Consider the following 24,661-nt stretch of genomic DNA (forward strand, 5'->3'; position numbering starts at 1 on the left):
TACCTCGGGGATGTATAACTTGTTTGTCCTTATTATTTCACTTAGTTCATACGTATCTTCACATGATTCTCTGCATTTATACTTGTTATTTCTTGCAGCACAGTGGCATTTTTCATATATGCTATGCTACTTTTTAAAGCTATTCATCAAAAAGTGGCAACCTTCTTTGTTTCCAGTTTTTGTACTATCATAAAGAAAAGTACTTTTTAGTACTGATATTCTTCTGGTCAAGTTATACATACTCAAAAACATGAAATAACATAATTTCCAAGGAATTAAAGTTGCAATTTAGCCAAAGGGAATAGAAAAATCATAAAACTTGATAGTTAAAAGAGCACCATCTATTTAAGTCTCTACATGAAAAGGAATTCTCACCAAAATATACTTAAGTTAGCATTAGAATAGCTCCTCTTACTCGACCACCTCACAAAGAATCCCCATCCTGATTTGGGGTAGTTTTATTTTTTCTTGGTATCAAGCTTACATTGACTTCTTTGCTATTTTCATTTGTTCTTCCTTATTCTGTCTTTGAGGATCAGTTGACTCTTTCAGCAGCTGGGTAGTACAGTAATACAGTGCTAGGCCTGTAGTTAGGAAAACCTGAGTTCAGATTTGGTTTTGGATACTTAACTGTATAACCCAGGATAAGTCACTTCACTTGTAAGAGAGAATAATAATAGCACCTACCTTCCAAGGGGGATCAAATGAGATATTTGTAAAAGTACTTGGCACAGTGCTTGCTTGGCACACAATAAGTGCTATATAAATGCTTATTTTCTTCACTCCCATTTCCCTCCCTTGTCTTTTATATTAACAACCCTTCAAATACTTGAAGATTTGTCATGCATGCTTTGTCTTCTCCAGACTAAACATCCCTGGTTTCTTCAGTAGTTACTTATGTAACTTGGACTCAAGGCTCTTCTTTACTATTTTGGTTATTCTTCTCTGGAAACTTTAGTTTAATAATGTTTTTAAAGCAAAGTGCAGAGAATTGAAACATAACGTCTAAATGAGGTCTGAAGAGGGCCGAGTACAATATGTCCATCACCTCTATTTGCTGAAAACTGTGTACCTTTTAGTGGTGTTCAAGTTTGCATTAGCCTTCTTGCTAATGCATCACACTGCTGACTCATTGAACTCTCGCAGTCTACTAAAAACTCTAGACATTTGTCTTACTCTCTAAGCCAGCCTTATGCTAGTAAAATTATTATTTTGTATTCAAAATGCAAGACTTTACATTTATCTGTAGAACTTTGACTTAGATTCAGTCTATTCTAGCATGTGAAAGATATTTAAAGAAGTTGCTGCTGTATCAGAATGAGTTTCACTTGAGGTGAAATTGCAATTGCAAAGTCAATCATCTTGCACCTAGTTCTTCCCTCTCTTCCCCCAGAGTCAAATCAGGATATTGCAATATTCAGAATAATATTTAAAGACAATAAAAATGCTTCAGTGAATAAATAAAGCATTTGCTGCCATCAGATCAACAATACTTTCAGAAAAAAGTTTTTCTTGGGTTACTTTTTTCAGATTGTAGAGAGATTTGTGCAATGATCTATATTATGCAGAGAAAAAAAAGTCTACTTAGAAGGAGCAGCACCTGAGCAAGATAACAGTTTAAAATGTAGGGTTTGAAAAAGGGGTTTCTGGGAGATGGGAACCCAAAATTTGGAATTTTTAGAATGGAGGATGGTTCTAATTAGGAAACAAGATAGTTAATGTAGTTGAGTTGGAAAAGAGGTGAATGTGGGATGTAGAGTTATAATACAATTTGACTCGGCTACAGATTGGGGAATAGGTTACTGAGGACTAGTGAAAATATGAATTCTTGTCTTTCATTAGGTTTAGGATTAGTACTCTTTAATGTGTGCGCACGCACATGCATAGGTATATTTCAAAGATCTGTAAGATATGGAAGAAAACTTTTAGCATAGGTAATCAGAAAAAGTTTTCATATGAGAGGCAAATATGATAGTTTAAGATAGGGCTTTTTAAACTCTTTCCATCACAATCCCTTTTTGACTGAAAATTTTATGTAACCCTGGGTATATAGATATATAAAATAGTTATACAAGTCAAGCATTTACTTATGTCATAATTTTGTATTCATTTAGTTACAAGACTCCAGAAGTGCTCATGACCCCCAATTTAAAAAGTGTCAGTGAACTAAACATTTTTTAAGGTCCCTTCTTGATTTACATCTGAGGCTCTGATTTATTTCCTCTCCTATCCTTTCTTAATCATATCCCTTCCCCTTCCTTCCCCCTCCCCCCTATTCCTCTTACTTATCTTTATTCATTTATCTGTGGTCTGTATGCATTGCCTCCATTTCCTCATCTACTGCTCAGAGGATTATAGATTTAGATGGAAAGCACTTTAGTTTATCTTAGACACCTTTGATCTGGTGAATCCTCCCAACTCTTCTCAGAATAAAGTGTTTAAGTATGCATAAAATTAAATTCATAGCAATACAAACTAAATTATGCAGAAATAGTTTCTCTCTCTCTCTCTCTCTCTCTCACACACACACACACACACACACTCTTTAAAGTTCACAGGCCTCAAGTTTTACCTAATTTGATCCCCTCATTTTATAGAAGTCCCAGAGAGGTAATATTACTTAGGTATTCTCACTTTGATCACATCTGCTTCTAAGGTTTCACTTACCTAAACACACACACTTCTTTTCCATATCTCTATTTCTAGTCCTGACTCTCCTCGAGTTCCATTTTCGCTCTTGCTGGTTATCTTTACCTTAAACATGTTAAATCTCTACCTTAAACATTACATATTGCAAAAAGAATTTATTGTTCTCCTATTCCTTTCCATTTCTGTTAAAGACTAAACTTCAGTTTCCTTTTGCTACTTCCCCAATGAGTCAATTACCACAGCTTTGTCAGTTCTATCTCTGTAGTATCTCTCAAATGTGTCCTCTCATCCATTCATAGTGGTACCACGCTATTTAATTAAGGCTCTTATCCTGTCATTTGTGTATAGTATCATTAAAAACTTAAGTAATTTCCCTGCTCTTAGTTTCTCTCTCTTAATCCATCTTCCGCATGACTTCTTAAATAATCTTCCTAATGGCCTTCTTACTTCAGTTCTCTATATACAAAGATTTTTATTCATTCCCCAATACCTATAGAATAAAATACAAACTTCTTACCTTGATGTAGATGGCTCTCCAGAGTCTGGCCACAGCATGATTTCTTAACTCTATTTAAGCACTTTGTACATTTCAGCCAAGCTGAATTATCTCATTTTGTATCCTTGTATCATATCACATAGTTCCTGGTTTCTGCCTATTAAAATCTTTTTATCTCTCAGGACTAGCCAGGTGCTTCTTTTCATGTTAAACTTTACTGATTTATTTCTACTCTTCCCTTTTCTTTCTCTACTCTCCAGGCTCCCCTAATTCCATTCCTACCCTCTCCATTTCTGTTTGTAGAGCTAGAGACTGACTTCCTATTCAGCATCTGCTTGGGATTCCAGTGATGGAGCCCACTTCATTTTTTTGTTTAATCCTTCAAGAAAAGTTGTATTGATGCTTTTTGTTTTCATATTACAATAATTTATGTAATACTGCCTCACTGAATTGTCTCTTGAAACAAATAGTTAAGAAAAATCGATCAAGACTAAGATGACAGGAAAAGATACTGATAAATGTTGAAGGGGAAGTGGGGTAACTGGACACGTGCATTTTTGATGAGGTTGTGAAATAATCCTATCATTCTGGAGAGCAATGGAACTATGCCCAAAGGTTATTAAACTGTGCATACCCTTTGATCTATCAGTGTCACTACTGGATCTGTATCCCAAAGAGATCATAAAAGAGGAAAAAAGGATCCACGTGTGCAAAAAATGTTTGTAGCAGCTGTTTTTGTAGTATAAATTGAGTAAAAATTGAGTGGATGCTTATCAATTGGGGTATGGCTGAATATGGACTTAGCTCTTCTGGGAAATGTGATACTTAAAGACAATTCCAGTAGACTTGGGATGGAAAATGTCATCTGCATCTAGAGAGAGAACTATGGACACTGAATATGGATAGAAGCATAGTATTTTTATCTTTTGTTTATTTGTTTGTTTCTTGTGGTTTTTTTTTTTTTTTTTTTTTTGGTCTGACTTTTCTTGTACAACATGACAAATATGGAAAGAATTACAGTTATTTAACCTAAAAAAAAACCCCAAAACCCAAAAATCAACTTATCAACCAATCTGACATTATATATAATTTGTACCCTCAAATCCCCTCATTTCCCCCTTCCCCCCTTGTCAGAAGGGCATCATGTTTCTACAACTCTAAGATTATTTTATATACATTGTGTGTATTTTCCTGGTTCTGTTTACTGCATTACTTCACATAAATTCTTATTTTCCCTTGAATTACTCATTCACTTATTTGCAATAAAATTACATTGCCATTATATGTTGAAATTTGTTCAGCCAAAAAGTGCAGCTATGAATATTTTGCTATGTTTTTGCTTAGTAGTGAATTTTCTGAGTCAAAGAAAATGTGAATAGTATTTAATAACCCCACTCACAATATCAAATCATTTTCTAGACCATTTGGACCAATTCATGGCTTTACAAATAAGTATAATAGAATACTCTTTTTCCACAGTCTCTTTCAACATTAACTATTTTCTGTAATCTTTGTCACCTTAGGTATAAATTAAAACCTCATTCATATTTGAATTTGCTTTTCTTTTGGTTATTTTGAGCATTTTTGTTTGTTGACATTTTGAAGTTCTTTGATAATTCATATTTTTGGATCACTAGGTATGCTTTGCTTTTGATAATGTGTTTGTGTCTAGTTTGATGTATTTTTTTAAAGTTCTATTCATTAAAATTCTCATTTCTAGAAATTTTCCCTCCTTTAACTTTGCATCATTGTTTCTAGTTCTACCCTCTTGAATAACACAGAATAAACTTAATGGCACCTGATAGCCCTTCAAATATTTGACAACTTTGATGTGTGCTTTTGATGTTTCTCCTCTCCATGTTAAATATTCCTGATTTCTTCATCTGTCTTTCATTTGATATTGTTTCCAGACTTTTGACATTAAGATTATTCTTGAATGTTCTCTTTATCAGCTTCTTTAAATTACCTCAAAATGAACTTTTATAGTCTGTAGGCAAAGTGTAACCTTTCTTGGTTTTCTTGTTAATTTAAGGGAAGGAGAGTCAATGATTATCTTTTTAAGATAGCTATGTTTGTAGGCAGCATAGAAGAGCCAGTTGATAGGGAGTGATTAAAAATCAAAGTGGGTAATAGAAGAGTTAGTCTACAGGACAAGATAGGAGGGGATGAGATCCAAGTCTGCATGTTGATAGATTGACGTTGACGAGAAGACACTTCTTCAAGCAATATAGATGTAAAAGAAGAGAGAGGGGAAATTAATACAATTTGTGAGATGAATTGGGGAGAAAGAGGGAGTTCTTGGCAAATGACTTCCAATTTTTTCTGAAGTATAAAGTAAGAATCCAGTTGAGATTATTATTTCATATAAATTTGTAGTGTACCCAGTCTATAATTTTGTGCTTTTTCCACAACTCTTCATCAGTAAGTGAATAAATAGGAACAGTGGAAGTAGATGTTGGGAATAGTCTAAGATTGGGATTTGGCAAGATGTGATCAATGATAGGGCAAGAGGACAAAGGACTCTTAAGGAAGTGACTCCATTGTAGGGTTGATAGCTTAGAGGTTGTAAAGGTAAAGACAAAAAATAGGTCAATGTATTATAAGGCACAGACAAAAAACGTATAAGATTATCATTAGATAAAGGAATTTTGGAGTTAATTAACAGAAAATTGGAAGAGTTGTGAGTGAAACGATTCTCCCCTATGGAGATCGTCATGATAATTAGTATGTTATGCTATTAACTTGGAAGGTTAGGATATTTAAGGGAGCAGCAATGTGTATATTCAAATTTCTTAGTATAAGGGCAAGACCAAGTAGAAAGGCTGAGCTGAATATTCATTGAAGAAGTAAAGAGAGTGTCCTGGGAAATTGATAGATAAATGATTACCAGAATCTGGATTGGGTTATAAACATGAATTGTGTAGACTTCAAAAGAGGAGAGGTTACTAAGTGATGGTATTAGAGGGAGAGTCTGAAAGTGCCAATGAGACAAAGAAAGTGTTTTCCAATTCTCCCAACAAAACTAGTGAGTTGAGGGAATATGAGGCCAGAAAAGGTAGTAATATTATTATCTGTTGGAAAGGTCCTGAAGAGAAGTCAAAGTGGAGATGGAGGTGCATAATCCTTGGCTGACACATGAGACAGAATCCTGAATCATCATAGGAGAATGTGCTTAAATGCTGGTTCACATCAGTCATACCTATCTGTACTATATTTTAATTTGGGAAGTTAGAGAAAAGGATATTTTGTAGATAAATTTAATTACTGCACTTGATTTTTGTCCTTATTCCTTTCTAATGATTTGCCCATTTGAATAATTTCTCCAAATTATGTCACCTGTAGTGTTTGTCTTATTGAAAAGATAATTGCTTATATAGTTATTTTTTTCCCCTTTTACAGCATTTGACATTGCGCAGCAAAGAAATGGTGATGGAGAAGCCAAGTCCCCTGCTCGTCGGGCGGGAATTTGTGAGGCAGTACTATACTCTGTTGAATAAGGCCCCAGAATACTTGCACAGGTAATTAGAAAATAGTTAATTTTTTTTAAATCAGTTTTATTCTGATCAGTATCATACAGATCATTATTTCTACTCATCCCTCTTTCCTTTTCTCTCATTCTTGAATGTAATTCCATGTAATACCTTAGATTTTGTCCCATGATTTTTTTTTTATTTTAAATTCTGTGGATCTTTGTATATTAACACTAATCAAAATGCTTAATTTTCCACCCTTTTTGGATACATGGAGTTTTATTGTATGTATGAAAAAAAGACTGGGAGAAAAAAATTTGGAACATAAAATCTTACAAAAATAAATGCTGAAAGTTATTTTTACATGTATTTGGAAAAAAATAAAATACTATTGAGAAAAAAAGAAATAATACCCCAAAATTTGGCTCAGTTACAAGAGTCTAGTCTTTTATCTAAGGAAACAATGTGTACCTCAATAAGTTTTTTTTTTTTTTAAATGAATGAATACAGGATAATTAAAGAGTTAGGGCACCAGCAGATGGGAAGTCACAAAAAGATTTGTATAGATGATTGAGAAAGGTATGTCCAGATTAGCTGGATTGTAAGAGTGGAAAAGGAAGGAGGAAATGTATCATGAAGCTAGAAAGATAGTTTGGGATCAGATTGTGAAGGGCTTTAAAAACTGAACAGAGTTTGTGGTATCATGGAGTCAATAGAAAATCTGTTGGAATTTGAGTTGGAGATACTTAAGGAAAATCACTTTGACAGCTGTGTGGAGGACTGCTACATGGCTATTGCAGTCATCCAGGTGAGAAGGGATGAATGCCTAATTCTGGTGGCGATTGTGTCAAATAGATGGTGATATATAGGAGAAATGTAAACATAGAAAGATGGATTTGGATAGGGGATGGTGAAAGAGTAGAGTTGAGGATATAAACCTAGGAAACTACAATCAATAAGATGATGTATTTTTACAGAAGTGGGGACGTTTTAAAAATTATTATAGTAATATTAATTAACATTATATAAAGTTAGGAAAATATAACAAGATTATACATTAAATTTATTTTTCCTTTTAAGGTTTAGGGATAGGGACATTACCTGGATTTCATTTATATAAGATGCTTCCAGTAAGGTACAGCTTATCAATGCAAGTTGCTTAGAACACTGAGTGATTAAGCAACTGGCCCATGTAGCATCCAGTGCCATCTCTATCTATTACAATACTTTTAATTCAACATAACTTTCAAAACTACTTGCTGCTTTGCTTGTCTTTTCCTTTTGACTATTTCTTTTCCTTATTAAAAAAAAAAATGCTCAAATGACCCTTTCCCCTGGGGATATTGCTGGTCTCCTTCCTAACTCAAATTGTTGGTATAGGTGAGTGGGACCAAAATCTTTGATACAAATATGCATTGTCAGGCAAAATTATGTCATTTAGCAGAAGTTAAGAATGAAGTAACTAAGACCCTCAGAGTTAACAGTGAAGAGATTTTGGGTAATTTTGAATAGTTTTTCAGCTAAGTGATGAGGTCAAAATTTAGATTGCAAAAGGTAAGTGAGAAGAAAGGAAGCAGAAATTAGAAATGTAGACTGCTCTTTTCTAGTAGTACTTTGGCTGAGAAAGTTGGAAAGAATGATATCTTGAGGGAAAGAGGATCTATGTGAATTTTGTTAATACTGTATTTTAAGATGGGGAAACTTGGATATGGATATATTTGAATACCGTGGGGAAGAAATCAAATGAGAGAGATGCAAGGTGGAAGATAGATGGGGCAGCATTCTGCTGCAGAAGACAAGAAAACAGTTTAAGGTCAAAGGGCATATAAAAAATTGGCCTTAGCAAGAAGGGACTCCTCTTTATCATATACTGAGGGAAAAGAGGAGAGAGTGAGGGTGATATTGAGGAGTTATGTGATAAGAGGAGGAGAGTGAGCTTAAGGGCAGTAGCTTCAATTTCCTTTGTCAAGAGGTGGCCTTTTCATGTTTATATATAATACACTAAATTTTTTGGTTAACTTTTAATACTGCCATAGTATAATTTGAAAAGAGCATTTGATGAATGTAGTAATAACTATTCAATTATCTTTACAGGTTTTATGGTAGGAATTCTTCCTACGTTCATGGTGGAGTGGATGCTAGTGGGAAGCCCCAGGAAGCTGTGTATGGCCAAAATGTAGGTGAATTTTTTTCCCCTTGCCAAGGGATGTGGGTTGGAATGGCTAGAAAAAAATGGAAACTTAGCATAGCATTTTAATGTTCAAAAGTATTTGCTCAGTATACTTATACTAGCTATATATATATATATATATATATACACTAGGTACTTAATGTTCTCAGTTCTATGCCAAGAGCTTTGAAGGTTTGATCCTTATTCTGAAGCGTAAACACTAAAATAAACAATGACAATCACATAAGTTTAATTGAGAGTAGTGTGACACTCTACTTTCCATTGCCTAATTGTGTGTGGTAATAGTTGGAATCAAAGGAGCAAAAGTTAATCACTTATGGTTATATTGTACATTATGTTGATAAGTAGTTGAGTAGTATGGTAGATAGTGGTGAACTTGAAATTAGGAGGATCAGATTTTAACTCCTGCCTCAAGACACTTGGGATGACCCTGGGCAAGCACTAACCTCTTTCAACCCCAACTTTAAAATAGAGTTAATAATGACCCTTCCCCCCCCCCCCCAAGATTGTTAGACTCAAATGAGAGAATATGTGAAGGTCTACTATTACTATCAAAAAGCACTTTACATATATTACTGCATTTTTTAATGAAGAAAGACTAAAGAAGTGGGATTCCACCTGAGCCCTGAAAGGAGAATAGGGTTTGGATTCTGTGTCACATTTAGCTTTGAAAAAAGAGCGACTGAATGAATATTGGCATGAAAATAAAGATGAATGTGTTTGTGTCTGGTGGGTGAGGTGGTAGAGCTGAAACAGTTGGTAAGAATTGGGCATTGAATCAGATGTAATACTTTGCTTAGAATTCACTTGGTTCTATGGGTTACTTTGTTTTTCATCTAGGGGAGTAATAACATAAAAGCAGTGATTTGAGACATTTATATAGTGGAGTTGATTTTGGGTTGGTGGGAGGATATACAAAAAGTAAATTGATTTGGAAGTTAGGGTAATTCAGGTCATAAATGGATTGTATTAGGAAATAACAAATCAGCATTATATTTTGATGTATGTTTTAAAATCTTACTATAAATTTATCTTTAAATATCAGCAAAACTAAAGTTTGTTTATGTTTAAATATCACTTATTCCATCTCTTTATCTCTCAGGTTTCTTTGCTCATTTTTATAAATTTATTCTAATCATAGCTGATGAATTCTTTAAATTTATGTTTTTCTAGATTTCTTTGTTACTCATATCTGTATTCCATTTTAATTGTTCCATTGTATTTGTTAATTTGTATTGGTTAGAAAGATTATCATCACAGAGCTCCTTATGTGGATGAAATCACAATTCTGAAACAAAATACCTCCAAACTTTAATAAGCCAGAATTTATTAAATAGTCTGTTTCTAAGCATTTAGATTGTTTCCTTTTTCTCTTCCTTCTTTCCTTCCTTCCTTCCATTTGCCATTTGTAAATTATGCCATTTTATTCCCAATAATGAATTATTGGATCAAAAGGCATAATTTAAAAAAAATTTTTTTCATTATGCTACCAGATTATTATTCAAAATATTATACATTATGAATGTATTTTTCCATTAGTACTAACTAATTAACTCTTGGCATTTTTGTTTTTCTTTTTAAAAGGATATTCACCATAAGGTATTGTCTCTGAAGTTCAGCGAGTGTCATACTAAGATTCGTCACGTGGATGCTCATGCAACCTTGAGTGATGGAGTAGTTGTGCAGGTCATGGGTTTGCTGTCCAATAGTGGACAACCAGACAGGAAATTTATGCAGACCTTTGTCCTGGCTCCTGAAGTAAGTTGTTTGAGTTTTTATTTTTATCAGTGTGGTGGTTGTAACTGTATGCTACTTAAGCATACAAAAATATCTTCTGATTGTTTTAATTTATATATTAAAGTAATAGGCTTATAGATTTAGAGTTCAAAGCCTTAATAGAATAGATGACCTTAGAGCCACCTGTTCCAATCCTCTCATTTTACAGATGAGGAAACAGAGGCCTTAAGAGATGAAGTAACTTGTCCAAGGTCATACAGGTAGTAGTAAATATTAATTTTTAAAGGTATAATTCATGGCAGCTATTAGTCTGTCAGTGTGGCTATTAAGAAGTTAGTATTATATTTAAGATGAAATAGGTCATTTTAAGTTTTCAGAAAATAATGCAGTGACTATTCTGCTTTATCTGTAACAATTATCTCTTCAAATAATGACCTTGACTAGTAGGCTACTCATTCCTGGTATTTTTTTACTCAAAATCCTTGGATTCTATTAACTTTTATTTTTAAAAAATTTTTACCTTTGAAAATTTCCATCTAAGGAAAGTGCTCCATAAATGATAACCAATTGAGTGCCCTAGATTCTGTGAAAACATGGAATAGGCAAAAGAATGTAAAGACAAGATGTAGGAAATAATGTGGCTATATACAGATGCTTGGGTGGCCCAGTGCTAGCTCAGATTATTAGCCAATGGTATTTCAGTAGGGTTTAGTTATAATGACTAAATGGCCCTACTTATGAAACTTGATTGGGACAAATTATGTGGGATATGCTAGTACAACACAGAACTTGGAAGTAGAAATTTTGTGATTCAACATATTAGGTATTTTGGATAATATAGTAGAAATAATTGACCACTGAAATTGGTAATTGTCTTTGAAAGCTCAATTGTGTACATACATGGTTTCAAAATACATATTTGAATGTTGTATATGGTTATTGATGGATTTCCTCCCCTCCCACCCCCCCCCTTTCCTGCAGGGATCTGTTCCAAATAAATTTTATGTTCATAATGACATGTTCCGCTATGAGGATGAAGTATTTTGTGATTCTGAACCTGAACTTGATGAAGGTAAGGGAAGTCAGATCCTTATAACTTAATTGCTTTTTTAAAATTGGGAAATACTCTTTTTTTCCCTCTTTTGCACATTCATAATCTTACTTTGTTAAAATCTTTTCCAACATAGCTTTGTTCACAAAAATGATTCTTCTTACCAGTATGGGATACAATTTGAAAACTTTATATTCTGAGTTATTTCCCTTTGTGAAAAGATGAGAAATTTGAGATGTTACTGTTGATCAACAGATGTTTCAAAAGCAGTCTTAAATTATATCATTTTCCTAAAATTTAAAATTCGTGTTTTTCAAAATTTTCACATTAAATTTCCTGAAGAGAGATGCTATATTTTATATAATGTCTGTCAGAATCAGAAGAGGAAGTAGAAGAGGAACAGGAAGAACGGCAGCCATCCCCTGAACCTGTGCAAGAAAATGCCAACAGTGCTTACTATGAAACTCACCCTGTAACGTAAGAATGGTTCTAGTGTTGAGAAGTTAAATTGGATGTTATTATTTTGTTCCAAAGGGCATTTGTTTTTCTAGAAAAACCGTGGCGATAATAGGGGCAAATTAATTACATCTCTTTGTTGAGAGCTTTTCTTTGGTTAATCTCTTTATCAATCAGAATTGATTTTTACAATGTGCTAAGTGCAATATGCAGTTTTCTGTCCTTCTTAGAGGAGTTGGTATTGTTAATTTAATGCATAATCATTTTGATTTTTGTTAAACTTCAGGAAAAAATACCATGGACCCTGAATTTGCTATGTTTGTAAAGTTTAGGAATTCACAACCGACACCCTGAACGAAAATCAGTGTAAAGGAGTGGGGCAGTGTTGCCATCATTTATTATTCTGTGGCCCTTACTATTCTACATCTTCCAAAATAATTATAAAACCCATTTACATATAATTAAATGCCCATAGAATTGAAGATTGAAAAATTGGATTAATCTTTAATTTCAGCCAGTAGTTTCAATTAGACATTTAAGAGTGAACAAACTATCTTGTCATAGTAATGGAATAGAGGAGTCTTTGGAAGAATCTTCTCATGATCCTGAACCTGAGCCTGAATCTGAGACAAAAACCGAGGAATTGAAACCTCAAGTGGAGGAGAAGAACTTGGAAGAACTTGAGGAGAAGGCGGCTTCTCCACCTCCTGCAGAACCTGTTTCTCTGCCACAGGAACCACCAAAGGTTAGATTAAAGTGATCTCTTTGTAGATTTATAGCACTAACTGTTCCTACTCAGTGCAGTATGTATGTTCGACTTTGCTTATTTTAAAGTGCAGTATATATGTTCGACTTTGCTTATTTTAAATAAGTTGAATATATTAAAATGCATAGTGGAATTAATGGATGACAATTTTTATATCTGAAAGATGCTGTTTGAGCTTTTGAACTTAAATACTGAACATAGATTTTCATGTTTGTGTTTGTTTTTTCCTAAAAGATCCCCAGTCAGGGTTGTAATGATTGATTTAATGATGCTCAGTCATAAATGTGCTGCATCTAATACAGTATTGGTATATTCTACAGTTCCATGTAAGAATAAATTGCTGTTTCATTCTGTACTGTAGCATCCTTTGGACACAGATGAAAATTTAAACCTTGTGGTTGAAGCTATAACACACACCCTTCCTAAACAAAAGAATTTAACTAGAAATTTATGGAAACAAATCTTGTTTCCATTTTAAAATAAGTTCCTTTTTCTTTTTAGAGTACTAGTTAGTCTGGATTAGGCATTTGGTTAATGAAGATTATATTCAAGTTGATAAAATGTATGGACTGATTTCAGATCTCATTCACAGATTATTATTTAAATCTACTTTAATCACTTTTTTTTTCCTGAATATGATTTATGTACCATAGAAATAGTAGTGAACTTTTTCTTGAAGTTCTTTGAAGGCTAAGATGTATTTTGGGTAATGGGAAGGGGTGCTACTCTTAGAGGAAGTGCATCATATGTTACTATAAGGGATTGGGAAATGTCTGCTAATCTTTCTAATGAGTACTCTATCCCTTCCACCCCTCCTATCTCCCTCCGAAGGGATAAAAGGTGAGGTGGAGGTGGAGTTGGGGGCACACTTGAATTGCTAGGGTCAGAATTTTCCTGCATAAGTAGTAGTATGGTTTTGTTGGGCACTACCTCCTCCATAGTATTTTTTTGTGGTGTGGCGTGTGGAGGAGCTTGTTATCTAAACATTTGGAATCACTCATAATTTAATAAGTGAGCTCTTATAATTGACGAGCTTTTGAAAGTGGGCATATAGGCTGGCATGTGTATGCCTGTGTTCAGTTGTCTTCATAAATAAATAGTTTAGAAATGAACGGAAAATATGTATTTGGAAGTTTCCCTATAGAAATGTTGGTGGTTTTCCATGATTAGTAGTCTAGGTTTGTTGCATTTCCTGCAGGCTTTCTCCTGGGCTTCAGTGACCAGTAAAAACCTGCCTCCTAGTGGTACTGTTTCTTCCTCTGGAATTCCACCCCATGTTAAAGCACCAGTCTCACAGGTAACCAATCTGTGAACACATTGGATTGTATCCTTGTTACATTGCCAATTGCTTACTTTTTTTTATAAGTCAATCAGAAATTGTCATTGCTTAAGCATACAAAAACCAACTTGTCTTATATGTTTATGCACTCACTTTAAATGCTGAATCTCCATTACTTACAAATAGGTGGTATTTGAGGTATGAGTGTTGATATTGCAGATTAAGTTGGCCTCCAAAGAATATATTTTAGCTTAAAGGCTTCTTCAGAAAATATCTAGAGGTGCTAATTTTTATTTTAAAAATTATTATAACAAGGAGTTTTTGGTCTTCTAATTATTCAGCCTGCGAGGAATTTAATTACTTTAGACAAACACAAATATTTAATAAAGATTTATTGTTAAAATAGAAAATAATCTTTTATTTTATACTGTATACCAGTCATGTGTGGTTCACATCTTTTAAAATGGAGCCTGTACCAACTTATGACTGTAGTGTTCACTTACTGATCAAGTATTTTGCAAATTAGTGTCAGATTTTTGAAAAATATTGATAATGTAATTCATTACACCAAGTCACTACTGTAGTCATTAATTTAGGTTATGTCAGAATTGATGGTCACATTTATGCTAAGAAAATATTTTCCAAATAGATAATTGGGGTCTTTTCCAATCAGGCATAATTTTAGATCAAGAATCAAAATTGATTTTTAGTTTTGAGGTAATTTGCCTGCTATGATTTTTTTTTTTAAAGTCCTTGAAGTTCTCTGAATAATTTCTGACCTTTTTCAGCTAAAATCCTTTGAAAAGACCTTTCAATCTTAAAAACTATTGTTTTCATTTCATGCTCCTTGTGATAATTCTGCTTTAAGCTGCTTGTGGTGTTCCTCAATTTTCATAGAACTCTTTTTTGTTTTGTTTTGTTTTTTAATTTCTCTGTGTCTTCATGGATTTTCTAGGTTTCTCAGCTATCTGGAAAGGGAAATTAGTTTTATTTTTGCTAATTTTTTTAAATTAAAATTTTCGTGTTTTTCTTTATTAAAAGATACTTTATTTGGTTTTTAAAGTCACCCATTCAGCTGTATGAAGCATATGTTGCAATTGAAAAGGATTTTCTTGTCCTTAAAAACTGATAATGTTGGCAGTCGGGTTAGTCTTCTCATGATTGGAGCAAATGAAAAGTATGCCCCTGCCAGTGACACAGAGAATTGCTATCACCAATTTTGAGATAATGGACGTTGTCTTATAATAAAAACAAAACAAAAACACTATTTGTATTCAGAAATTTTGATCAAGTCCCCTTTAAATAAGATTTTAATGTAATATATATTGCTCACATTAAATGATACAAAATTCTAATGTTACTTAAAGTATAAATAATGTGGTGATAAGAGAACTTAATGAAACCATCTAGCTCATATAAAATGGTATTCATTCAACTGTTTTTTAATGATTAATTGATCAGCGCTTTCTGGCTTTCCTGCAGTAATTTTTTACAGTGACCTCCATTTTGTAGGGTTGAGCACTCTGGCAAAATGTTAATTGCCTTCTTCGTGACTTCCTCCTTTCCAAACTCTTCTACCTTTCCAGGTAGTACTCCAGAATATGCAGTTAAACTTACTGTTAACCAACTTTCATTGAATGTTTGAACCAAGATTAATGAGAATGGGGAGCATTTGCACTTCTAAGATCACTAAAAGAAACCCTGTTTGCCTTCTGACTTGTTTTCCCCCTCATTTTGGCATTAATACACATGACTAGCATTCATCAGTGATAATTTTTGGAGTTTATTTACAGGTTTTTGGATAGTGATTTGAGACTTTTCCCCCCTTTAAATTGCTGATTGTGTTTCTTTACCCCTTCTGATCTTTGTAGTTTTATTTAGTTCCTTTTATTTGGTTCATTTTAAACATAGAATAAAAGAAATTATTAGCTTAGGAATCTAGTTCTGTTTTTTTGTTTGTTTGTTTTGCTGAGGCAATTGGGGTCAAGTGACTTGCCTAGGATTACACAGCTAGGAAGTATTAAGTATCTGAGGTCAGGTTTGTACTCAGGTCCTCCTGACTTCAGGGCTGGTACTCTATCCACTGCGCCATCTAGCTGCCCCTCTAGTTCTGTTTTTAAATATAAAACTTGAAAAAGATGCATTTAAGAAATATAAAGATATTTAGTTTTCTCTTGAGAATTTCTAATGACACATTCATTAAAATGCGATTTTAGTAATTTTTTTAACAAATATCTGTTTTGATCTGTAGTAACCGTTCTTAGTGAAATCTTATCTGTATAATACTTCCTAGTACATGATCTCAATCTCATTCTCACAGTAATGCTGTTTGGAGGGCAGGTAGTATCTGTCCAAAATGGAGTTCAGAGAAGTTAGTCTTTTTCCCTAAGGAAGTTGCTGAGCTAGTATTCAAATTCTGGTATTTCATGGAACATTGATTCAGATCCACATAAGCAACTCACCTATAATTTAAGTCAATTGAGGGTTACTTGAGGCCTTGAGAGGCTAAATTAGTGAGTACCCATGATCAGACTGCAAGAACATAGATGTCTAAAGGAGGATTTGAGTCCAGCTCTTATTGATACAAAAGCCAGTTTTCTATTCACTATTCCATGCTGCTTTTCAAAAGCAAAATACTACTGTAAAAGAGTTTTATTTAAAGTCCTCACTCTATGATTCTTTGCAGTTTTCTCTGGTTTTAGGTCATACAAATTTATTTTTTAAAATATCACTAATTTCTTACAATTTAAAGAGTGATAACGAGTTTTCAGCTCTCTTTTCATCAAAGAAATTGAGGTGAAAAGTACAGTGACTTGGCTGAATTTTGTCCAGTTGATGCAATAGAACCAAGGTTTGAACACTGATTTCAAGATTTGTTTGTGGTTTTGTGCTCAGTTATGTACTTTTTATAGTAGTAGTTTTGGCTACGTTATTCTCAAAGAGTAGATGAGACAATTGTTTCTTTGAAATAGACCCAATTGAATTATCCAGTTCAATTATATCCCAGGAATGGTTTTCTTATTGGAGAACAGAGGGTCCTCAAAGTTCTCATGCATCAGAGATAAAATTAGATTATTTGCTGTATTGAAGGGCAAGAATTGCTTATAATCTATTTGTTTAATTAAACGACTAGAGTAAAAGTTAAAGAATGTAATTTTTTGCTTGTTTCCTTACAAGCAAAATGGGGAAGTTGGATTAAATGACCTAAGGTTCTTTCCAACTTTTTTTGATGGACATTTTAAGCAAAATAGATTCAACAGTTGAATAGTTATCAGTTTGTGAAAGAAAAAATGGTATGAAAATATTTGAGGGGGGGATATCAACAGTCTATTGATAATTTAATTATATCAAGGAATTTCTGTTTGACCAATTGAGATGCTATAAGAAAATTATTAAGCCTTCTGCCTTTTACATGAAAACTTAATAACACATAGTATTTGGGGAACAATAGAAATTAATTGTCTATTTTTAATTTTATAAAGCTAGAGGGCTTTTTTTTTTTTTTTAACTTTTGAGTCTTCTGTTCTTCATCTTCATGCTATTTTAGATGTCTGCAGGTAATAAATTATAGCCATGATACTTTTCTGGTAGTGAGGTAGACATTTATTGAGGGTGCCTGTTTGGTTTGCTTCTTATCTTTATAAGTTTTGAAAGTATATTTCCATGGGATGAGTATTTAAGCTTGTTTGACATTATTTCTAGATGTTTTTCTTTTTTTTTTTTTTTTTTTGATCATCTTTTAGTATTATTTGATTTGTGATTGGGAAAATAGAACAATTATTTGAATTTCTTTTCCTTTACAACTTAAATTCTTATGAACCATGACTGATGGTGTTAAAGTAGTTTCTTCCCCATATTATCTATTGCATATTTTTCTTACCAATCTGCTTGGAAGCCCATTACTTTGTATAAATTCACTTTCCTTTTAGGTCCTGTCTTAGTAAGCATTTTTTTTTACTTTGTTAGTGGATCTGTCCTTCATCCAGCCATAATAAATTAAAATTCATTTTTAATTGGTGAGTTAACTGGGCTTCCATAAAGAATAGAGAAACAATCTACAGTCCTAGATTGGTACAGAATACTGTATAAAGATTATTTTTCACATTGATAGGTCTTTATATTAAATTCTTCCCTAAATTGCCATTATAGATACTTGTGAGCTGTTTATAATTTTGAAAATTTTAAAAGTAACTGCTATATTGAAGATGCTAAGTTAGCATATTGCTTAATAGTATTTTTTCTCCCATTTTAGCCAAGAATTGAAACAAAATCCGAAGCTCAGTCTCAGCCACCTCGTGTGCGTGAACAACGTCCAAGAGAACGACCTGGTTTTCCTCCCAGGGGACCAAGGCCAGGTAAGCCTCCTTTTTATCATCTTTGGTAAGCAACATTTAAAACATTTTTCAATTAAAATGATTTTTAATTAGGAGGGAGTTTCTATATTTATGTTTTGGTACTCTGTGGTCAGCAGCGTGCTGAAAATATGGATATAATCAAAAATTGATTTTACTGCAGACTGTAAAATGTAGAGAAGTTCTCCACATTGATGAAATCAAAGGTCCAGACCTTCTCCTATATGGAATATTTCATTGATGCCTTTTGTTTTTATATCAGTTGTTTATGGCTATACCCCCATTTCCAGTCACTTCCTTGAAAAAAGAGAAACAATAACATCAAGTAAGGGAGTCATAGCACCCAATGAATGCATTCCGATTCCCTCATTCGTGCCCTCTGTCTCCTGAGCTCTGGAAACAAAATTCTTAAACACTTAATTCTTTCATAAACAGCTTGATTGGCACACTGGACCAATGTAGAAAATTGTTGAAAGATGCTTTAAAATTTGATTGTGAAAATTCAGGTCTGTCTGCCAAGAATCTTCCTTTCCTTTCTTGATGGCCTCAGTAATCAGTTTTCTTAACTAATCAGATGAATCAGAATATGCTAGGAGCTCTGGAGACCTTTGTAGATCTGGTAAGTACCAGCACTTTGAGAAGTCCCAAGAGTTCTAGAGATGTCCCAGTGTCATAGCTTTAGAGCTGGAAGGAGCCTTTGTTGAGGTCTTTCAATCTGATTTCCCCCATTTTATAGATAAAGAAAGAAATAATCACACAAAGGAAAAGAGACCTACCCAGAATTACAGTTAATAAGACTGAACAGTAGAATTTGAATCCAAGTTTTTTTTGTTTTGTTTTGTTTTTTTTACTCCAAGTCAAGTAGTCTTTTTTATGTTTTTTTTTCAACTTAGCATTGTATTTAAATAGATACCAAACAGTTAATCTAACTTGGCAAAATTCCTTTTAGGAATTTTTGGTTTTTTTCTGTGGACTTTTTTCTAACCAGAAGGAAAAGAAAGCATATTTTGATTGAGGAATTTTTAAAAATAAATGAAATAAAAGTAGGAAAAGAGAACTGAAACATTGTGATGATTGAGCTTGACATAGGAGAAGAGAGAAAATGGCTCTCCTCTGCAGAGATGAGACACTTTTGAATGGGGAACATTGCATACTCTTGTCATGTCAGACTCTTGATGTATTGGTTTGTTTTTTTGTTGTTATTGTTTTTAACCTCTTTGATAGCTTGTTGAATAGAGAAGGGAGGAAGGGGGATATTCAGAAATGAATGTCAAGATTGCAATAACAATTTTAAACTTGTGAGAATGTTCTTTTTTGTTCATAGGTCGAGGAGATATGGAGCAGAATGAATCGGATAACCGAAGAATAATTCGTTATCCAGACAGTCACCAACTCTTTGTGGGCAACTTGCCACATGATATTGATGAGAATGAGCTAAAAGAATTCTTCATGAGTATGTTTTCTCTTTAAAAACTTATTTTATTTTTAAAAATGAACACAGATTTTTCTTGGCAGTATAGTGAAGTAAAATTTTTGTTGCTTTATATTTTATTACTGGCCCATACAGTATCTTCAGAAATTTGCTAGTTTCTAGCAGTTTATCAAGCAATCATAAGAATGTGATATACCATTCTTGCTATCTTAGGTGGCATATGCTAAGATAGGGAAAGAAGGAAAAAGAATGTAGAACCTTGGTGGTGTTATATAGTTAAATGTAGGCAAATGGGATGGAGAAATGGAGCCAGAACCAGGAAAGTATACTCTGTGTAGAGCTGCTGAGACTTGGAGGGAGAGACTGGAATTCCTAATTGCAGTAACTGCTGCTAAGACATGGGCGAGACATTGGCACCAATTATTAATTGTCTGCCACCTGCTTCCACTATATTTGATTTATCTTGATTCCAGGAGTCTTCTCTTCAGCATTAGAAGTCTAGGGATCTAGATTTAGTTTTCACCAGTTAGGTGAATAATTAATTTCCTTATCTAAACTATCATTTGTTTCAGGTTAAAGTTATTAAAATTCCTAAGTTGCACGATGAAAACTTCTGTGAAGTTTTTTTTTAAATATTCTTTTTAAATACTTAAGACTTAGACTTTTTTGTGCTATTCTGTTTTTGTAGGTTTTGGAAATGTAGTGGAACTTCGCATTAATACTAAAGGAGTTGGTGGAAAGCTGCCAAATTTTGGATTTGTGGTTTTTGATGACTCTGAGCCAGTTCAGAGAATCTTAGTTGCAAAAGTAAGTTCTTTCAAATTTATTTGAAATAATGTGACCTTTCTCTTGTATCTGACAGCACTAATGCTTGAAAAGAGTTGGAAGGAATTTATGAGGCCTTTTCTGACTTGGAATCAGGAACTGGGTTACAGTTCCATTTCTCCTCCTTATTCTCTCTGTAACTTTGAACATAATTTCAAAACTGTAGGAATATTTCAACTCCAACTACTATGATCCCATGACAAATCAGTGTATTCCTTGGTGTAATTATGTGAATAATAAGTTATAAAATATAGATGTGTTTTTCATAACTTGCCATTAGTGAGGAGGTACATAATTTTCCGTACTTCAGTACTTGGAGAGGGTGGGAGGTAAAAACTCAGGATTGCTAATTTATTGGATAGAGAAGCAGGAAAGTTGATTAGGTCTTGATGTATTTTTGTTTTTAAAGAATTTTCCTTTTTCTCTAGTATTTAGTGACTAAGTCTAATTTAACTACTTAAAACTTCTTTCCTTTTTAAAGCCAATTATGTTCCGTGGGGAAGTCCGCTTGAATGTAGAAGAGAAAAAGACAAGAGCTGCAAGAGAACGAGAAACTAGAGGTGGAGGTGATGATCGTAGAGATCTTCGGCGCAATGATCGAGGTCCTGGGGGTCCTCGTGGCATAGTGGGCGGTGGAATGATGCGTGACCGGGATGGAAGAGGACCTCCTCCTAGAGGCGGCATGGCACAGAAACTTGGCTCTGGAAGAGGAACCGGGCAAATGGAAGGCCGTTTCACAGGACAACGTCGCTGAAACCCCACTGTTGGCAGACAGTCTTGGCAGTGGTACATTATTCGTCGTGTTTGCATTCTTGTTAATTTTTTTTTTGGCTTTGGAATGTGACACAGCCTTTTTGATCATTTCTTTGATGTGAAAAGCATCCTTTGGTTACCAGTTAAATTGAGGTGGACATTCTTTCCCCAATTTCACAACAGGATTCACATTGTTAATTTATAAATCTAGACTTGGAGAAATAAGGACTGAGAAATGACCAATATCTTAAATGATCTACAACAAAAGTGAACCTAAAAGACATGCCCAACTGAATTCGGGTCCTTTTCAGTCAAAAGTCCTCTGCTGCACATTTTGTTTAAGTGTTACTGTTTCTGCCTATTACTGTTGGAAACATCAATAGTGCAATTTGTGCAATTGGAGAATCTTTTTTTTTTTTTTTTTTTTTTTAAAGAACACTTGGCTAAAAAACAAAACAAAACAATATTAAACCCACCAACAAAAACAAAACAAAAAAAAAACAGACTCGTGTTATGCACTTATCAAAATGCACTAATGGGTACTCTGAACTCAGTTCCATTGACATCTGCAGGAGGAGGCAGCAGGAGAACAGAAAGTCCTTCTACTTCTTCTCTAGATAGAGAATAGATTCTGAAATGATGCAGGCATTTGGTCTGCTGGCTATGACCAACATGTGCACATGTAAACCTTACCAAGACTATAAGTATATTCCAGAGTGAAATCATTTAGGTGTGAACTAAATAATATGGTCCAGAACTCTATTGCTCTGGTCTTGAATATTTGACCAGTGTAGTAGCTCATCTAAGATTTTTCTACCTGCCCCTCTTCAGTCCAGGGATGGTTGGCTGCTCAACACACTCCTCCTCCCCTTTGTCCTTTCTTTAAGCTGTGTACAGTGAAAATTGTCCTTACTGTATTTTTAGTTCTCTGGTAATGTAATAAGCATGATGGTGCCTTCTCTTATACATCATTCCAGTCTCGCTGGTGATTTTGTACAGTAGAGTGTATGGTTTGCTGTGCTGCAAAGCCAAACAGCTGCAAAATGTTTAAAGAAATCATTGAAATGTATAAAAATTGCAGTATCTTTAAATCAGTAAAAGTGACTAGCATGTTCTTTCCCTTGTTTTCAGTTAACAGCTGTGATGTTTTCTGTGGGAGGGAGGTGCGGTGGCATTAGGGAAGGGTTGGGAGATGAGGGAGACATCTGAGTAGTCCCCAGGTCTGACTTTTCACTTAAAAAGCATGAAGGTGAATGAGTGTTGTTGGCATTTAGCATTTGGAAGTGTTTTTGAAAAGTCAATCAACTTAATGGATGTTTCTAGTAATTTTTTAAGTGATCAGATCTATATGTGACAAATAAAATAAAATGAGGATACTGCAATTTTCAGAGCAGAGGGCAGCTATAATTGTTTGCATTTTGTTTTGGGAGGGGAACTGTCCATTTTGCACAATTTTTGAACTAGTACCCATGTGGCTCAGAATTTAGGGCTGGGGCAACATCCTTTTTTATTTTTACACGGATCTTAAGCAATTCTGTGAGGAAGGTTCGCAACTACTGAATTACTTGCTATCCTGTCTTCACAGAGTTTAATAATACTGCAAAGCAGCAAAGGATATTACCCAGTTGTGTGCAGTGGCATTCAGTAAACACCAATATCTGATGCTTCAGGTTAGGAGTGAAGTGGATAAGTGTGACTCACCACTTAAAGCTGCTTTTAAACATGGAAGACCTCATTACATTGCAAATCTTTTTTTTTTTAAATACATATGGTATAGTAGCAAATGTTTCTGAATTATGCAACTGTTTGCTCTCTAGTAAACCGACAGATGATGCACATCTTTTGTTTTTCCTGTACTAAGTAATGTGAGTGAAATTATATTTGTCTAGTTTTTTCTTTGCAAAATTGAGGTCTTCCATGTTTGATGGGAAGTCTTGCACTATTACAATATGTTTTGGGGGACACATTTCATGGTTTCCATTTCTGGTTTATGGATTTTTTTTTCTCTTTGAAACCATTTTACAGTTTCAAAAGTTCAGTATAGTACTTGAAGTCCTAACCAGAAAACATAACTTTGGTCTTAAGTTTTGAAGCCTTTATTCAAACCATTTAAAAATAAGTAGTTTATTACCCATGTTTTCTTTTAAGCCTCTTAGCCCATATCTCATGTCCTCCCCTATCTCATCCCCCTTTTTTATCCTATGTTCTCCTTCCCTTTCTTACTTTGATTATTCTTAATGCTTCATCATTGCCCTGCCACCATATAAACTCTTTCTGGCACCAGGAGTAATTACAAATAGAAGTGTAGAAACCTAGAACAGCAAAGAGCCATTCCGCTTCAGTATTGCTTCTTTGAAAACCATGGTTAAATCATTAAGATATCAAACAGAAGTTTACATGGTGATTGCTCACCTACTGTACTGTGGACTTTAACATTCTTGTCCCCCTTTTATTCAGCAAAAGCAAAGACTCATCTACCATTACTGTTAATTGCTGATTTGTTGATGGTAGTTTTCATCATTCTGACCCCATTTCAACAAAACTGGCTTTACCATTTGGGCTTGAGTTAGGTATAGAAGACAGTGGATTACCATCTTTATTGCTGTAATGTGTTAAACATTATATGCTCGTAGAAGCTAGTTAATTGTTTCCGGTGGAAAGTATTCTTTGAGTTTCCATTTTGAATGTGTTTTGACTAAACATACAATAAACTACTGATGTCTGCAGCATTTATCTATGTCCTTAATTTAATCTGTAGGGGTTTTTTTTTTTTTTTAAGAGTTCAAAAGAAAAAAAAGTGGTCTCGGGTAAAAATTTAAGAATGTTAATTAGAAGAAATAATAAGGAAGATCACAAGAATTGCTTCATCTATTACAGAAAGAAACCTAAAATCCTGGGTTCTCTGGTTTGTCTTCTGAGTTCAACATTGAGAGCAAAATTTTAAAGAATCATTGGAACATTGAGTATCTTCGTATAGATGATAATTTGGTATTTGTAAACTCTGATATGAACACATGCTTTAGATCCTCTTTTCAAATCATGAGAATTATTGGCATGTGCAATTTTCATATACTTTCAGAGAAATTTTTAAGATGTAGTTTTTTTTCCTTGAAAGATATTTAGTAGTACAGTGAATTATCTTTTCCTGGATTACATACTCCTGATAGTTTGTTTTAGGTGTGGTGAAAGACCCAGAGCAGTTAC

The 24,661-nt window shown here is 33.9% G+C and overlaps 1 protein-coding gene across 2 annotated transcripts; it reads left to right on the forward strand.

The window, feature by feature from the left end:
• The first annotated feature begins 6,544 nt into the window (after positions 1-6,544).
• G3BP2 (G3BP stress granule assembly factor 2) lies at positions 6,545-24,190 on the forward strand. Of its 2 annotated transcripts, XM_031943333.1 has the most exons (11): positions 6,545-6,663; positions 8,710-8,791; positions 10,391-10,564; positions 11,525-11,615; positions 11,969-12,071; positions 12,615-12,795; positions 14,015-14,113; positions 18,348-18,450; positions 19,772-19,900; positions 20,568-20,686; positions 21,186-24,190. In XM_031943333.1, exons 1-11 carry the CDS (start codon positions 6,569-6,571, stop codon positions 21,456-21,458), a joined length of 1,449 nt encoding a protein of 482 aa, XP_031799193.1. In that variant the 5' UTR covers positions 6,545-6,568; the 3' UTR covers positions 21,459-24,190. The 2 variants fall into 2 exon arrangements, with proteins under 2 accessions (XP_031799193.1, XP_031799194.1); XM_031943334.1 differs by lacking the exon at positions 14,015-14,113.
• Positions 24,191-24,661: the final 471 nt, after the last annotated feature.

The sequence above is a fragment of the Sarcophilus harrisii genome, chromosome 6 (genome assembly GCF_902635505.1).
Source record: "Sarcophilus harrisii chromosome 6, mSarHar1.11, whole genome shotgun sequence".
Classification (NCBI taxonomy): domain Eukaryota; kingdom Metazoa; phylum Chordata; class Mammalia; order Dasyuromorphia; family Dasyuridae; genus Sarcophilus; species Sarcophilus harrisii.

Bases quoted from the DNA above. Each gene is read 5' to 3' on its own strand.
- G3BP2 (XM_031943333.1), top strand. From the start codon at position 6,569: ATGGTGATGGAGAAGCCAAGTCCCCTGCTCGTCGGGCGGGAATTTGTG. The intron at 12,072-12,614 runs GTAAGAATGGTT...ATCTTGTCATAG, and splicing joins TATGAAACTCACCCTGTAAC to TAATGGAATAGAGGAGTCTT. The intron at 14,114-18,347 runs GTAACCAATCTG...CTCCCATTTTAG, and splicing joins TTAAAGCACCAGTCTCACAG to CCAAGAATTGAAACAAAATC.